This window comes from Rana temporaria, chromosome 6, assembly GCF_905171775.1.
Source record: "Rana temporaria chromosome 6, aRanTem1.1, whole genome shotgun sequence".
Classification (NCBI taxonomy): Eukaryota; Metazoa; Chordata; class Amphibia; order Anura; family Ranidae; genus Rana; species Rana temporaria.
In genome coordinates this window covers 45912749-45929293 of record NC_053494.1, presented here as the reverse complement: position 1 = coordinate 45929293, position 16545 = coordinate 45912749, and the positions used below count along the sequence as shown (strand labels likewise).

The following is a 16545-nucleotide window of genomic DNA, read 5'->3' as shown; positions in this document are numbered from 1 at the left end:
AATTTGAGGAGATCTGGGAATCCTGGGCTCGTTGTGTAGGCATACCCCTGTTTCCTGGTTCAACCCATCCCTAAATAGCAACATTGGGGCTCTGGTGGCTGAGCCTTCTCTTGCCTGACTCTCCTTTTTTTCTCTTCTGTTCTCATGCTTCCTTTCCCTTTCTCCCTTTCTTCCACTCTTCCTGTTTTCTTATGTAGCACTTACCCCCGAAGGAGCCGCTGGTTAGTTTGGGACCGGCTTTCCAAGTTACCTTCTTGACTTGATCTAGGGGTGACTTTTGTGAGTGTGAATAAAGAGCAAGTGTCCAGACACAAATTCAGTTTCAATGCTTTAATCCAAGGTCCCAAACTGGCCAACATCAACATGACACACGATAGAGAAAGGTTGATGAGCATAGAAGAACTTTAGTATCAGGCCTTGGATTTCAGGAGAGAGCAAGCCTGCTCTCAGCAATAGTCAAACTCAATTCTTCGCCACCCAATCAGGGTGGGTAAAGTGCCCCCGGACAGGCAACTATCTCAGACCTCTGCCACAGGCCTGGCTCAGGGCCTCTGCCACAGGCTAGACAATTTAGGATTTGTAAAATCAGTTTGAGCAAATCCTTCCAGTTAGTTCAATCAATGTCACCCACTGACAGTTTGAGCATACCTGTCATACGGTGTGGTGACCGGATCCCCGATGGGTCGTCTAGGTCTCCAGGATAACCTCTAGCTCTAGGTGCTTCCGAGCCAATCCCCCACCGTACAGTTTCCAGCTTAGGATCCTCTCAGCAGAAGGTTGGGACCCAGCAAGTCACTGGAGCCCCTTTCAATGTTAGGGTGATGCTCTACATGATGCCTGAACTCAGCCTGGCAGGACGCGGTGGCGGGGTCCATGGATGCGCGTACCCTGAAGGTGGGTACCGCACCTGGAACTCGGGCCCTGCAAGAACAACCCGCCAAAAGCGTCTGCCACAGATATATCCCCCCTCCCAGCATGCCCAACGAGGGAGAAACTCCTCTGATTGGCTGCTGGAAGAAGGTGGGTCCCCCAGAATCCCTCTAGCGCCAACTGCCGCCCAGGGGTGATAACGCACCCCTGGAGCGCAGACTGACCTACAGGACAAATTCTGGAAATGGTAGCAGCCTAAATTTCCATAATTAGAGAATGGGAGTAAATTAACCCTCCCATTCCCCACTAATTTTAGTATAGCCCCCGTACTGAAAGTAGGGGGGCGCTACACTTATCTCATGTTGTAGCATGGTTTATGACCTTTGTAGGTGACATTTTTTTTCCTAGAGACTTTTGCTCATCATTTTAAAGCGCTTTGTTAAATCCTTTTTAAATGTATCCACCTTTTGTCTCCCATTGCGTTTACTAACTGTCTTTGCGGTATTGACAATGTCTTATCTCTTTATCTACGATGGGCACTTTCAAGAGGGAGGGCTAGGGGGGGTTCCTTCCCCACCACACCTGTACAGCAAGTTCCCATGGGGGGTGCGGTGGGTGGGTGGGATCCATACACCTCCCCCCGGCCACTCATCACCTAAGTCACTGTTTTCATGCAAATGCCCTTTTCTCAATACCCTTGTTATTGGTTTAATACTCAGTTTGTTGATCCTACTATTGTCTCCAGTGAAGTTGTCTTTCTATGTCTCCTGTCACCCTACTGAAGAGCGATCCAAGTCGATGCCTCCTGCTGCAGAACAGGCTGGTGTCAGCATTGCTGCGGTGATGCCCCCTGTGTGGCAAAGGGTATGGGATCCACTTGGGTTGGAGCTGGGATCGCAGATTTGCCACGTGGTAGACCATAGTCCTCTCGCACAGCATCAGAGGGGTGTTTACTTGATGGGAAGCAAGAGGCATTGGGCCTAGTCTGCTGACCCTTTTAAAGCATAAGGCTAGATTCACACTATATGTGGGTGTGGGACTACATGTAATAGCACACTTCCCCACACCAGCATCAAAATTGCTCTGCTGTTAGCAATAATTCTTAATGGCACCCCAATCACTGCGCTGATTCCCATGGTGGGAACTATATAGCTCTATGCAGTTTCCCTTCGGCTGTGATTTTGTAAAAGGTGCAGGGATCTTTTCCCTGTGTTTTCTGTATGTACAGCAGCTCATTCAAATAAATAGGCTGCTGTGCCCGGTCAAAAGCTGCCACTGAGAAACCAGCATAGTGCAAACCTAGCCTAACATTGAAATACCTGTAGCACTACCCCCCAATGAGCTGCTGGTTTAGATTTTGGGTCTACGCTCTGCCTATGAACCCCAGAAGTTTGGCTCAAACCCTCCCTTGGCACAACTGGACAACACAACAATTATGGAACCCACTGGCAGTTGGGAACCACAATAATATCATACAGTAATAAAGATACAATTAAATGGTATTACCTGGTACCAACCACCTGTCCAAATGGTAACAGATAAGGCTCCACACAAAATGCAGTTTAACCAAGAAGTAAATGTTTACTTGGTAGAGAAAAAAAATGAAAGAGTTAAACAAACAGCAGTTGTCCTGGTCCTCCCCGCAGCCATCATAAAGCGATGGTGAATAGGTATCTCTGGTTGCTGTAGAGCAGGGGTGGGCAATTATTTTTTCGATGGGGCCACATGAGAAACTAAAAATATTTTGGAGGGCCGGGCCAAAAGGCTAAACTCAATACTGCATAAAATCAATTGTATTTCTTTATAAAAAGCAGTAAATATCATTGTTGGACAACTGGTACGAGTACTTGTTATAGTTAAACAATGAAAAAGTGAGGTTGCCTTACAAGAAAAAATGTATTAAACAAAATTTCCCAAAACAATGAACATTTTTCACTATTTGTGACTCATATTTAGTGTTGAGCGGAATACGCCATATTCGATTTCGCGATATATCACGAATATATAGCCGAATATTCGTGAAATATTCGCTAAAATCGAATATTCGTGATATTTTTAAAAAAAAAAAATTGCGAAATTTCGCTAATGCGAATTTATTTATTGCGAACATTTTGCGAATTTCTTTTTTTTTTTTTTTTTTTTCTGATTGGCTCTGATGCAAAAGAAGGGCGGAGAAAGTATTCTCGAATATTCGGAAATCGAATATTCGGAATATTTTATCAAAAAAAAAAATGTTGTGAAATATTTTGACAGCTGTGGTAGGAGAACTCTGATTGGCTCTGATGCAAAAGAAGGGTGGAGAAAGTATTTGCGAATATTCGGAAATCGAATATTCGCGAATACTTTCTCCACCCTTTTTTTGCATCAGAGCCAATCAGAGTTGTCAAAATCTCGCAATCAATTTCGCATTCGCATTAGCGAAATTTCGATAAAATATCACCAATATTCGATTTCAGAATATTCGCAAATACTTTCTCCGCCCTTCTTTTGCATCAGAGCCAATCAGAAAAAAAAAAAAAATTCGCAAAATGTTCGCAATAAATTCGCATTAGCGAAATTTCGCATTTTTTTTTTTATATTCGGAATAGCGAATATTGGCCGCGAAATTCGAGATATTCGCGAATACTCGAATATGCCATATTCGAGCCGAATATTCGCAATACGAATATTCGTGAGCAACACTACTCATATTAGTGAAAATTATGGTTTATGTATGTCTTATTGTCTTAGTGATTGATTCACATCACAACTTCATTGATAGCTTTTTTTTGTATGATTTTTTGTATGATTTTTAGTTTTGCTCATTACTGCCACACACGTGCAATGCATGGCTGCATGTGTGTGGCAGTGATGAGCAAAAGCAAAAATCATACAAAAAATAAGGGTATCAATTTCAAATCAATGAAGTTGTGATGTTAATCAATCACTAAGACATACATAAACCAGTGTGCCATCAATTGCTGCCAGTGTGCCATCAATTGCTGCCAGTGTGCCATCAATTGCTGCCAGTGTGCCATCAATTGCTGTCAGTGTGCCACCAGTGTGCCATCAATTGCTGCCAGTGTGCCATCAATTGCTGCCAGTGTGCCATCAATTGCTGCCAGTGTGCAGCCAGTGTACCATCAATTGCTGCCAGTGTGCCATCAATTGCTGCCAGTGTGCCATCAATTGCTGCCATTGTGCCATCAATTGCTGCCAGTGTGCCACCAGTGTGCCATCAATTGCTGCCAGTGTGCCATCAATTGCTGCCATTGTGCCATCAATTGCTGCCAGTGTGCCATCAATTGCTGCCAGTGTGCCACCAGTGTGCCATCAATTGCTGCCAGTGTGCCATCAATTGCTGCCAGTGTGCCATCAATTGCTGCCAGTGTGCCACCAGTTTTTTTTTTTTAAGTTTATTTTCATACATTTTTCTCAGTTGTACCTTATCCTCTTAATTTGTCTCCTTTTCCCACTCATTTCTTCATTTTTTCCTATTCTCATTTCTCTATCATCTTTTTATTTTTCACTCGTATTTTTTCTCTTATTTTCCTCTGCTTTTCTGTTTTCCTTATTTTTCTCTTTATATAGTCCCCTTTTTTTGTTCTTCCCTCTTCTTCCCCCTTTCTTATCTCCTTTTTGCCAGTGCCACCATTCATCTTTATCGATTTACACTTTCCTGTCTCCTCCTCCATTACCCCCTTTCTCGTTTACCTGTTTTGCTTCTTCTGTGTCTCTTTTACTTGTCTCCCGATCTGATGGCTTCACTTCACACGTGTCTTCCTCCCTCCTGTTGTTTTTTGAATGGACGTAATCTGTCTGGGTGGGCGGGGTCTCCAGACGTCATACGTCATCAGCGGCCCCAGCCCTGGCAGCGTCGGCGTTGCCTAGCTACTGCAGGCAGCAGAGCGTGTGCGGGGACAGCAATAGCTGTTTTGATTGGATCCGACCTGCTTCCTAGCAACCACGGATCCCTGCACAGCACTCATGCTGTTCAGTGTCTCCGGCTTCTCCCAGCCCTGCTCTGATGATAGATGACATTGGGCAGGAGAGCCTGGAGACTAGAGGAGACACAGGCACAGCCGCATAGAGGGAGGTAAGCGGTGACCGCGGCCTGTGTTAACCCCCTCCAGGCCGCGATCTGCTCTGGCAATGGTAGGCCCAGGCTTCTTAGGCCTAAGCGCCCTCTTAGCAGGCCTCAGCACAGGCTTCCTGCTTGCTTGAAGATGCTGTCCCAAGAGAGCGGATGCAAGCCTTCCCTTCCTTTAAGTAGCTCCTCCTAGAAGGCTGTGCGTGATGCAACGGTCTCTGGTAACACCCAAGGCAATGGAGTCTTTATCTCCCTGTACTTCAAGGTCCATAATGCATTGTTGTAACATAATTAAACCAAACAATTTGTGGCAGTATAACAATTGAACACCAGAGGAAGCTAAGTTCCTTCTCAATCACAAATTGTAGTCTATTAGCTACGTTGCAAAGTGACACCTTGCTACATACCCAAGACACAACATTGTTTCTGAAGACTCTTTCAGAGTAAATTAATGCAAGATTATCTTTCTCTTATATTTTACATGCTCCAGAGAAACCATTTGACACAGACCTCATAATGAATTGTGCGGTGTCCAATGTAATCTGCTCTATCATCTTTGGAGAAAGGTTTGAATATAACGACTCAACATTTAAAAAACTTGTCCACATAATAAATGAGAATGCTAAATTATCTGGTTCACCAAAGTTGATGGTAAGCATTGCATTTTAATATGTTATGATCATTAGCTTAGACATATTATAAAAAATTACAATAAATGACTCAAACACAAATAGGAGAGCAACATGTGCTTAAAAATATACGTAGGGGAAGTCAACTAGGAGCCTAAATCTCCAAAGGCAGCATAAATAAAACACTACCAACATTTCCTGTAGCCAGGGCCGGACTGGGAATAAAAACCAGCCCTGAAAAAAAAATTCACACCAGCCCAATAGCATTTTTATACCAGCCCAACAGCAAATGTCATTATTTTCTTGTTCATAAAAGGGAAAACAATTTTAAAGCACATTTTAAGAGTGTAATATATAGGGAAGACAGATAAAAAAGAACATAGGGCTATACAGTATATATATATATATATATATATATATATTGTAAATCGCTGCGTAAACTGTTGGCGCTATATACATCCTGTATAATATATATATATATATATATATATATATATATATATATGAGAAAATTCTGGTTAAAAGTGGAGCAATTATCAAGGGGGACCCCAGAAATGTGGGGGGGGACTCTGGTGACCAGAGACCACCTCCGCAGAAAGAATACACTAAGGTAAGGGGGTGAGGTTACTTATATAAGGGGGAAACCTTCTTATCAGTGCCCCATTACATTCTTGTATTCACTCCCCCCCCTTACATTAGTGACCCCCCCCCCCCACCTCAGGCTGGCCTGGTGGTGCTGTCACTGACCTCCTCCCAGGTGCACTGTTCAGGCATCAGTCAGTCGGCTCCAGCTTGGTGGCTCTGGTTTTATCCTATAGTCTCCTCTCCACAGTCCACATACGTCTGACTTCTCTCCCACGACCCCCATCCCGGCAGCACTCCCATTCTTGACTCCTCTCTAGTTTCCCTCAGAGACTGCAGACATGATACAAGAGATGATCAGAGGCTGCAGACATGATACAAGGGATGGTCAGAGACTGTAGACACTTTACAGTAGAGGGTCAGAGACTGCAGACATACTACAGGAGATGGTCAGAGACTGCAGACATGATACAAGAGATGTTTAGAGACTGAGGGCATAATACAAGAGATGGTCAGAGACTGTGGACACGATACAAGAGATGGTCAGCGACTGCAGACATCATACAAGAAATGCTTACTGCAGCCTGATCAGTGCCCATCAATGCAGCCTCACTGTGCCCATTTGTAGTTTCACAGTGCCCATTTCAGTCTCATCAGTGCCCATCAATGCAGTCTCACTGTGCCCATCTGCAGCCTCGTGAGTGCCATCAATGCAGCCTCATTGTGCCCATCTGCCGTCTCATTAGTGTCCATCAATGCAGCCTAACTGTGCCCATCTGCAGCCTCACTGTGCTAATAATGCAGCCTCACTATGCCATCAATGCAGCCTTACTGTACCCATTTCAGCCTCATCAGTGCCCAACAATGCTTACTTAATTTCCTGGCATTGTATCCTTTTTCCATCTATCACAGTCTAGAAGACTGGGCTTTGTTACAGTGAGCGGACGACCGTCGAACAGTTCAGACCCCAGCTCCATGACACAGAGGGATGTTCCCATCCCCTGAGTCCCGCTGTGTGTGATTACACAAGCAGAGGGAGGGAAAGAAGGGAGGACTCGGCCCTGGGCACCTCTGCAGCTGCACCTCATATCAGCCCCAGGGCAGGCAGCCTATCGGGGAATTTCCCAGTATCCTGATACGCCAGTTCGGCCTGCAGCGCTCACACACAAATTCTTTATGCAAAAATTAAAAATAATAAAATAAATGACACGTATAGCAATAAAACAAGACACTTGGCTCGGTTCACATGTACAGTATGTGAATCAAATACGTTTTGAACCGCATCTGATTCCCATAAACATGTGAACTGGACTGGCTTGCAATGTGAACTGGACTGGCTTGCAATGGAGCCGGTTCACACATGTCTGGGGTGGCTGCGGTTCATTTTTGAAAAGAGTCCTGTGCGATTTTTAAGTTCAGGTGCAAATTCAAGTAAAAATTTGCACCTGAATCGTACCTGAACCAGTCTTGTGTTATTGTTATACATGTGTCTTTTTTTTCTTTTATGTTAATTTTTGCACAAAGGATTTGTGTGTGAGTGCTGCAAGAATTGTTTATAATATTATTACAAATGTTAACGTAGTCAATAAAAAGTATTCTCACCCTTTGAAAGTTTTCATGGTTTACTATTATAGAACACTAAATTATAGTGGCTTTTGAATTTTTACTACAGTAATCAAGAGAAATTGGGGGTTATTTACTAAAGGCAAATCCACTTTGTACTATAAGTTCAAACTACAAGTGCAAAGTGCACTGAAAGTGAACTTAGAAGTGCAGTCGCTGTAAATCTGAAGGGTAGATCTGAAATGAGGGGAAGCTCTGCTGATTTAATTATCCAGTCATGTGCAAGCTTAACCACTTAAGGACCGGACCAATATGCTGCTACATTACCCAAGGGGTTTTTACAATTCGGCACTGCGTCGCTTTAACAGACAATTGCGCGGTCGTGCGACGTGGCTCCCAAACAAAATTGGCCTTTTTTCCCCAGAAATAGAGCTTTCTTTTGGTGGTATTTGATCACATCTGCGGTTTTTATTTTTTGCACTATAAACAAAAATAGAACGACAATTTTGAAAAAAAATGCAATATTTTTTACTTTTTGCTATAAGAAATATCCCCCAAAAACATATATAATTTTTTTTTCTCAGTTTAGACCGATACGTATTCTTCTACCTATTTTTGGTAAAAAAAATCGCAATAAGCGTTTATCGATTGGTTTGCGCAAAATTTATAGCGTTTACAAAATAGGGGATAGTTTTATTGCATTTTTATTAATTTTTTTTTTTTACTACTAATGGCGGCGATCAGCGATTTTTTTCGTGACTGCGACATTATGGCGGACACTTCGGACAATTTTGACACATTTTTGGGACCATTGTCATTTTCACAGCAAAAAATGCATTTAAATGGCATTGTTTATTGTGAAAATGACAGTTGCAGTTTGGAAGTTAACCACAGGGGGCGCTGTAGGATTTAGTGTTCACCTAGTGTGTGTTTACAACTGTAGGGGGGTGTGGCTGTAGGACTGACGTCATCGATCGAGTCTCCCTATAAAAGGGATGACTTGATCGATGCAGCGCCATAGTGAAGCACGGGGAAGCCGCGTTTACATACGGCTCTCCCCGTTCTTCAGCTCCGGGGAGCGATCGCGACGGAGCGGCTATAAACGAATAGCCGCGCCGTCGTCCTGGATCGCTCCCCGAGGGAATCCGACCGCCGCATGTAGCGGGGGGGGGGGGGTCCCGATCGGACCCCCGACCCACGTCTAGGCAGGGACGTACAGGTACGCCAATGTGCCTGTAGGTGCCATTCTGCCAACGTATATCTACATGTGGTCGGGAAGCGGTTAAATGCTGTTTTTTATTTTCCTTGCATGTCCCCCTCGGATCTACAGCAACTGCACTTCCAAGTGCACTTTGCACTTGTAGTGCAAAGTGGATTTGCCTTTAGTAAATAACTCCCAATGAGTGGATGAGGTTATTGTAGTCCTGTACTAGTGTATCAATGTTGCTTTTCCATAGATACAATTTATTTTTGGGGCATTTTCACCCTAGGGCAGGGAGTATGTTACTGGCAGAATCACCAGTTGAAAATAAAAGAAAAGCTGGAATTGCAACATGTTGAACTGTTCTTGGGTTTATATATGTGTTTAATTAAAAAGTATGGATTGGACTTGGTCTAGTGACATAAGGGCTCATGGATAGAATCACAGGCATGGCAGTAAACACAGACCTCTGACATATCTGCAAACATAAAAGTTATTTTAATGGTTTTGCTCTACAATAGAGTAAAGAGTCCAGTAAAGTATAAATTGTCGTCTTCTGTTTTTTTTTTCTCTGAGGCTAGGTTCACATCTTTGCAAATTGGATGCGTGTTTACCTGCATCCAATACGCACAAGGCAGGACTAAGGGTGGTGGGGGCCCCTGGGCTTAATAATCGAATGGGCCCCCTGGAGCAGAGACCGATCATAGTTGTTGAGGGGGGGTGGGGGCTGGATCCGCCGACCGACCTATCAAAGTTGTTGAGCGGGGGGAGGGTTAGTGCGCCGACATGTCATACTTGTTGAGCAGGGGGGGGGATCCGCCGACCTCCGGATCAAAGTTGTTGAGCGGGTGGGAGCCGCTGGACAGAGGGCCGCCTTCAGTCATTTTGGGGCCCCTTATAAAGCTGCAGTGAAGAGGCCCCCTGGAGCATTGAAGCTGTTGAGCGGGGGGGCTGCCGAGAATTGCATCCATCCGCCGAAGTTGTTGAGCGGGGGGGATATTGTGGGGGGGCAGAGGTTGGTTACATCCATCGCTGCTAAATTGTGGGAGGGGGTTGCCGCGATATTGCGGGAGGGGATTGCTGCGACATTGCGGGATGCAGTTGCCGTAATTGCCGCAAACGGGGGTTGCTGCGATTGGGCCTGGGGCCCCCTATTGGGCAGGGCCCATGGGCTTGAGCCCAGTCAAGCTCAATGGTAAGTCCGGCCCTGAATACGCATAGCAGGAGATTGTGACTGGCTCTCTATGGAGCCGGTTCACATATCTCCACAGAGGATCCGGTGCGATTTGCACAGGAGCCCTGTGCGTCTTTTGACGCACAGGGCTGTTTCAGGTCCGAATTCAGCCCAAAATTCGGGCTAAAAATCAGACCTGAAACTGTGAATGGAGACGAACGGACCCCTGCGGTGAGCCGCTTTGTGTTAAGGCCCCGTACACACGACCAGTTTCCTCGGCAGAATTCAGCTTCCGACCGAGTTTCTGGCTGAATTCTGCCGAGAAACCCGTACACTTTCGGCCGAGGAAGCCGACGAGGACCTCGGCGAGGAAATAGAGAACATGTTCTCTATTTCCTCGTTGTTCTATGGGAGAACTCGGCCCGCCGAGGTCCTCGGCGGCTCCAGGACTGAACTGGCCGAGGAACTCGATGTGTTTGGCACGTCGAGTTCCTCGGCCGTGTGTACGGGGCCTCATAGTGTGAACCCAGCATGAAGGTTTGTTTGAAAAGCCAGGGGGACGAGAACAGGATGCCACATTGGAGTGCTAGATGTGATTCAATGTAATTATGTACATAGACCAAAGTTCTAAGAATTACTTTTTTTCTCCACAGCTATATAACTTTTTTCCTAGAATCTCATCTTTTCTTGGAACACAGAAACAGATTGTGAAGAATTTTGATGATCTCAAAGAGTTTGTTTTAAAGCGCATTAAACAGCAGAGACAAGTGTTTGATACAAATGCCATTTCTGGATATATAGATGCATACCTTCTGAAACAAGAACAGGTACGGTATATTTTTTTTTTTTGTGCTGGATTTATCAATGGACCTTGTGTGATTTTGTGGTTTCCTTCACATTTATGAGAATTTATCGGCACTCAATGACAAGGCACATGAATCATTCCAAATGTTGTTCTTTACATCCTCTAGTTTCTGTAAGGCATAGGCTCTTAAGCTGGCTATAAATGGGTCAATTTTATTGATCAACTAGTGAATTCCCCCATCCACCTTGAATCCTCCTGCTGTTTCACTGTATTCTGACAGCAGGGAGACTTTCCTGCCATCAGAATACCCTGATTTGCACTGTAGGCTATAGCATATATCAGCACTGTAGGATATTGGTAGATATTGGTAGATTGGTTTGACATACAATTTTAACCACATGCAATCCATACATAAAAAGAAAATAAATAAGCTCAGAAATGAATTTGTGTAGTAAGATGGAATGACATAGGGGAAAATGATTGAACATGCTAACTGAAAGGTATTTAATACTTCATACAAAATCCTTTGGGCCAGATTCATGTACATTTGCGGCAGCATAACGTATAGCATTTACGTTACACTTCCGCAAGTTTTACGGGCAAGTCCTTGATTCACAAAGCACTTGCCTGTAAAGTTGCGGCGGCGTAGCATAAATCCCTCCGGCGCAAGCCCGCCTAATTCAAATGGGGCGTGGATCATTTAAATTAGGCGCGTTCCCGCACCGAACCGACTGCGCATGCTCCGTTTTGAAATTTCCCGCCGTGCTTTGCGCGAAATTACATCGCACCGACGTGATTTTTTGAACGTCGACGTGAGCTACGTCCTTTCCTATTCACGGATGACTTACGCAAAAAATTTTTTTTTTAATTAGACGCGGGAACGACGGCCATACTTTAACATGGCAAGTCTAAAGATAGGCCAAGAAATAGCAGCTTTAACTATACGCCGGGAAAAGCCGACTAGCGACGACGTAAGAGAATGCGACGAACGCGCGTACCTTCGTGGATCGCCGTAAACAGCTAATTAGCATAGCCGACGCGGAAAACGACGGGAACTCCACCCAGCGGGCGCCGAAGTATTACACCTACGATCCGAAGGCGTACGAAGCCGTACGCCTGTCAGATCGAAGCCAAAAGCCGTTGTATCTTGGTTTGAGGATTCAAACTAAAGATACGACCTGGCAAATTTGAAAGTACGCCGGAGTATCAGTAGATACTCCGGCGTACTTCTTCTGTCCCTTTGTTGGTAATGACAGCTTCAAGACGCCTCCTGTATGGAGAAACTAGTCACATGCATTGTTCAGGTGAGATTTTGAAGGTTCTGTGGGCCTATCTATGAACTCTGATCTTTAGTTCTTTCCATAGATTTTCTATTGGATTCAAGTCAGGTGATTGGCTTGGCCATGCTAGCAGCTTTATTTTCTTTCCTTGGCTTTGTGTTTGGGATCATTGCTGAAATGCCCACCCTCATTTTTCATCTTCATCCTCGTGGTAGATGGCAGCAGATTTTTATCAAGAATGTTTTGGTACATTTTTCCATTCATCCTTCATTCAATGCCATGAAGTTTGCCAGTGCCGTATGCTAAACAAAAACCCCACATCATTATGTTCCCACCTCCAAACTTCACTTGTGGTATGGTGTTTTTGGGATGTTGTGCAGTGCCATTTGACCTCCAAACATGGTGTGTTTTATGGCAATTTTGTTCTCATCTGACCAGACTATATTCTTCCAGTATTTCACAGGCTTTCTAAATGTTGTGCAGCAAACTTTAAGCAAGCTTCATCATGTTTTTCTTCAGCAATGGAGTCTTACATGGTGAGCGTGCATACAGGCCATGGCAGTTGAGTGCATTACTTATTTTCTTTGAAACAATTGTATCTGCTAATTCCAGGTCTTTATCCACTTAAGCCCCGAACCCTTTTTGCGATTCGGCTTGCGCGGCTCCCAAAACAAAATTTACGTCCTTTTTTCCCCACAAATAGAGCTTTCTTTTGGTGGTATTTGATTACCTTTTTTATAAACAAAAATAGAGTGCCAATTTTGAAAAAAAATTCAATATTTTTTACTTTTTGCTATAATAAATATCCCCCAAAAAATATATATTTTCACAGTTTAGGCCGATATGTATTCTTCTACATATTTTTGGTAAAAAAAATCGCAATAAGCAATAGCGTCTACAAAATAGGGGATAGTTTTATGGCATTTTTGTTAATATATATTTTTTTACTAGTAATGGCGGTGATCAGCAATTTTTATCGTGACCGCGACATTATGGCAGACACATCAGACACTTTTGACACATTTTTGGGACCATTGTCATTTGTACAGCAATCAGTGCTATAAAAATGCACTGTGTAACGTAAAAAGGACACTGGCAGTGAAGGGGTTAACCTGTAGGGGGCACTGAAGGGGTTAAGTGTGACCTAGGGAGTGCTTCTAATTGTTAGGGGGCGTGGCTTGCCGTAAAAAAGTCACTGATCGCTGTTCCCGATGACAGGGAACAGACGATCAGTGACATGGCAGGGGAAGGACGGGGAGTTGTGTTTACCCTGACATCTCCCCGTTCTTCAGTTCTGTGACTCGATCGCGGGACACTGGCGGACATCAAGTCCACGGGTCCCGTGGGCATGGTCACGGAGCTTGTGGTTATGCAGCTCTCCACAAGTATTCCTTGGCTCTTGGACAACTCTTCTGATAATTATTTTCACTCCTCTGTCAGTAATCTTGCGAGCACCAGGTTGTGGCTGGTTTATGGTGAAATTATGTTCTTTCCACCTCCAGATTATGGCCCCATTAGTGCTCGATGGAAAATGCAGAAGTTTAGAAATCCCTCTGTAACGAATGCCATCAGTATGTTTTGCACAGGTCTTAAAAGAGCTCTTTGCTTTTACCCATCATGAGATGTTTCTCGTGTGGCACCTTTGGTAATAAGACACCTTTTGATAGGCTATCACTTGAGAACCAGCTGATATTAATTTGCACTGACAAGGGGCAGGATTGCTTTCCAATTAAGCTGGTGCCGGTTTTCTATGCCTTTTTGCACATCCCTTTCTCCATGTGTTCAATACTTTTTCCCAGTGTCATTCCATTTTATTACACATAACTTAATTTCTGAACTGAATCTGAAATGTGTGGATTGCATGGGTTGTTACCGAGTCCGACATGTGGTGAAAATGTCATGTCAATAGCACCTTTAGAAATATATTTAACTAGAGAAATGGTGATGTGTTTAATACTTATTTTACCCCCTGTGTATATCAAAGCCCTGGAGACAACTTTGATTTAGCAGGGCCATCCCTGAGTCTCAGGCCCCGTACACACGATTGAACATGTCCGCTGAAACTGGTCCGCAGACCAGTTTCAGCGGACATGTTCGGTCGTCTGTACGTCCGACCGGACAATTTTCCAGTGGATCGTACAGTTTCCAGCGGACAAATGTTTCTTAGCATGCTAAGAAACATGTCCGCTGGAAGCCTGTCCGTCGGACATGTTCGGTCGTCTGTACAGACTCACCGGACATGTCCGATTGGCCGAAAGCCCTTGCATGCGTCGAAGTGATTCGACGCATGCATGGAAGCATTGACCTTCCAGGGCTGCGCACGTCGCGGCGACAGCGCGGCCACGTTACCGCGTATCGTGTCCGCGCTGATTTCTGTCTGATGGTGTGTGTACAACCATCAGACAGAAATCCGGCAGCGGACATGTCCGATGAAAACAGTCCGCGGACCGTTTTCATCGGACAGATCCGCTGGTGTGTACGAGGCCTCAGAGGTAGCTTTGCTCCCTGAAGTTTTAACATTCGTGACTACTCTGTTTGGACTCTGGATGTCCTGTTACAAGTCAAGTGATAAACTTTGTGAAATCTGGGCCCAGTCACTTTTAGTGAAAAATCTCCTTATTTAAATCTGTTTTATGACAGCATTGCATAGTAGTAAATTATAATAAGATTGTGATTATAGTTGTATAACCTTGTATTTGTTCACTTCATCTACATACTCAAGGTAATTTTACACTGGTGTGCAGTGTTAATTTTGGCAGCAAATTTCGATTTAGTTTTAGTCTTAGGACTAAAATGGCATTTTAGTTTTAGTCCCATTTTAGTCTTTGCAATTATTTTAGTTTTAGTTGTATTTAGTTGACTAAATCTAAAATCTCCAGTACATTTTAGTGGGACTAAAATAAATTTAGTCGACTAAAACAAATTTTAGTCATATAAAATCTAATGGGTGTAGTTAAATTGTAATGCATTATTTTGGCATTTCCAAGCTCATTATATACTGCTGGAGTAAAAAATTGAATATGGTATTATTTATGTCATTGAGGTATGAACATATGTAAATAATGGTAACAAAGATAAATCCGCCCTTTCTGTGTTCCCACCACTGCGCTTATGAACAAATAGTGATAATCAAATTGGCAAAAGAGTGAAGCAGCTACTTTTAAAAAATCAAACTGTAAAAAACATATTCTAAAACCCTAAAATTAGTGTAATAAAATATAAGCAGCGCTGTAAACAATGTAAGATTAAATATCCGTTTTCACAGGTATTCAAAAATAATGCTAATGTCCATAAACATCACCATGTGACAAAAGTGAATATGTGCACAAATGCCAAAAAATGTATATAAATGTGTTTAAATATTAATTAAATATAAGTCCATAAAACACATCAAGTAGGTTTGTGAAAAAATAATGATAATAGCTTGCAATCTTCCACCACACCCGGTGTCAGTGAATCTTCTCCCTTCAGATGCAAAACTCACCAACTCAAATTGCCTTACACTCTCGTGTTCGGCGTGTAAACGTGTACAAAAAGACCTCACTGGTAGGTATAGCAGATAATTCCAGTTCCAACCATTTCACTGCCAGAAAGCTCCGCATGTAAATAAAATAAGTGCTCAAAATAGCGTGATACTGTAAAATCAGTTTAATAACATACTTAAATCTTCAAATATAACACTCACATGAATCTCAAAAAATAGAGCAATACACAGCACAGCAAACACTCGTTCAGAGATGAACCAAAAACCGAGTATATTGGTCACAGCAGATCCAAGGTGTCAACTGATCGCTCACCACCTCCCCGCTGTTCCTTCCTGGATCTCTGCTTCCTTGATCGGCCTTGATACGTCACACGTTCACTTAAGATGGTTGCCGCACAGCCACGCCCCGACATGTTTCGTCATAAAAGACTTAGTCATGGGATTGATGGGATTCCCATCAATCCCATGACTAAGTCTTTTATGACGAAACATAAAAAAAAAGTATAATGGAAAATAAATTATTAGTTGATGTTTATGTTTTTAGGAGTCAACCAAAGCTGAAACGTACTTTGATGATGAAGACATGGTGTTCTCAGTTTTGGATCTCTTTTCTGCTGGGACAGAAACAACAGCTACAACACTACGCTGGGGCATTTTATTGATGATGAAGTATCCAGAAATACAAAGTAATTTTGTGGGCTTACAAAGTGAAGCCATTTTGGGAAAATGTCTGCTTGACCACTCTGCTCCATCCTTACCTAATGTGTGGGTCTTCATCCAGATTTTATTTTTAGCTTTTGATAGCCTTGGAAAAAGTATATGCCCCTTTCTCACACTTTTGGGCAAATTTCACCTAATTTCCTGAATCACTTGTTAGCATATGGGTTA

General features: G+C 43.4%; 1 protein-coding gene across 1 annotated transcript in view; it reads left to right on the top strand.

Moving 5' to 3' along the window:
* The window catches only part of LOC120943449 (cytochrome P450 2K1-like), a 49753-nt gene that overhangs the window by 16144 nt on the left and 17064 nt on the right, over window positions 1-16545 (top strand). The window contains exons 4-6 of the mRNA XM_040356754.1: window positions 5430-5590; window positions 10742-10915; window positions 16202-16343. Coding sequence (XP_040212688.1) covers window positions 5430-5590; window positions 10742-10915; window positions 16202-16343 — 477 coding nt within the window. The remainder of the gene's footprint in view (window positions 1-5429; window positions 5591-10741; window positions 10916-16201; window positions 16344-16545) is intronic.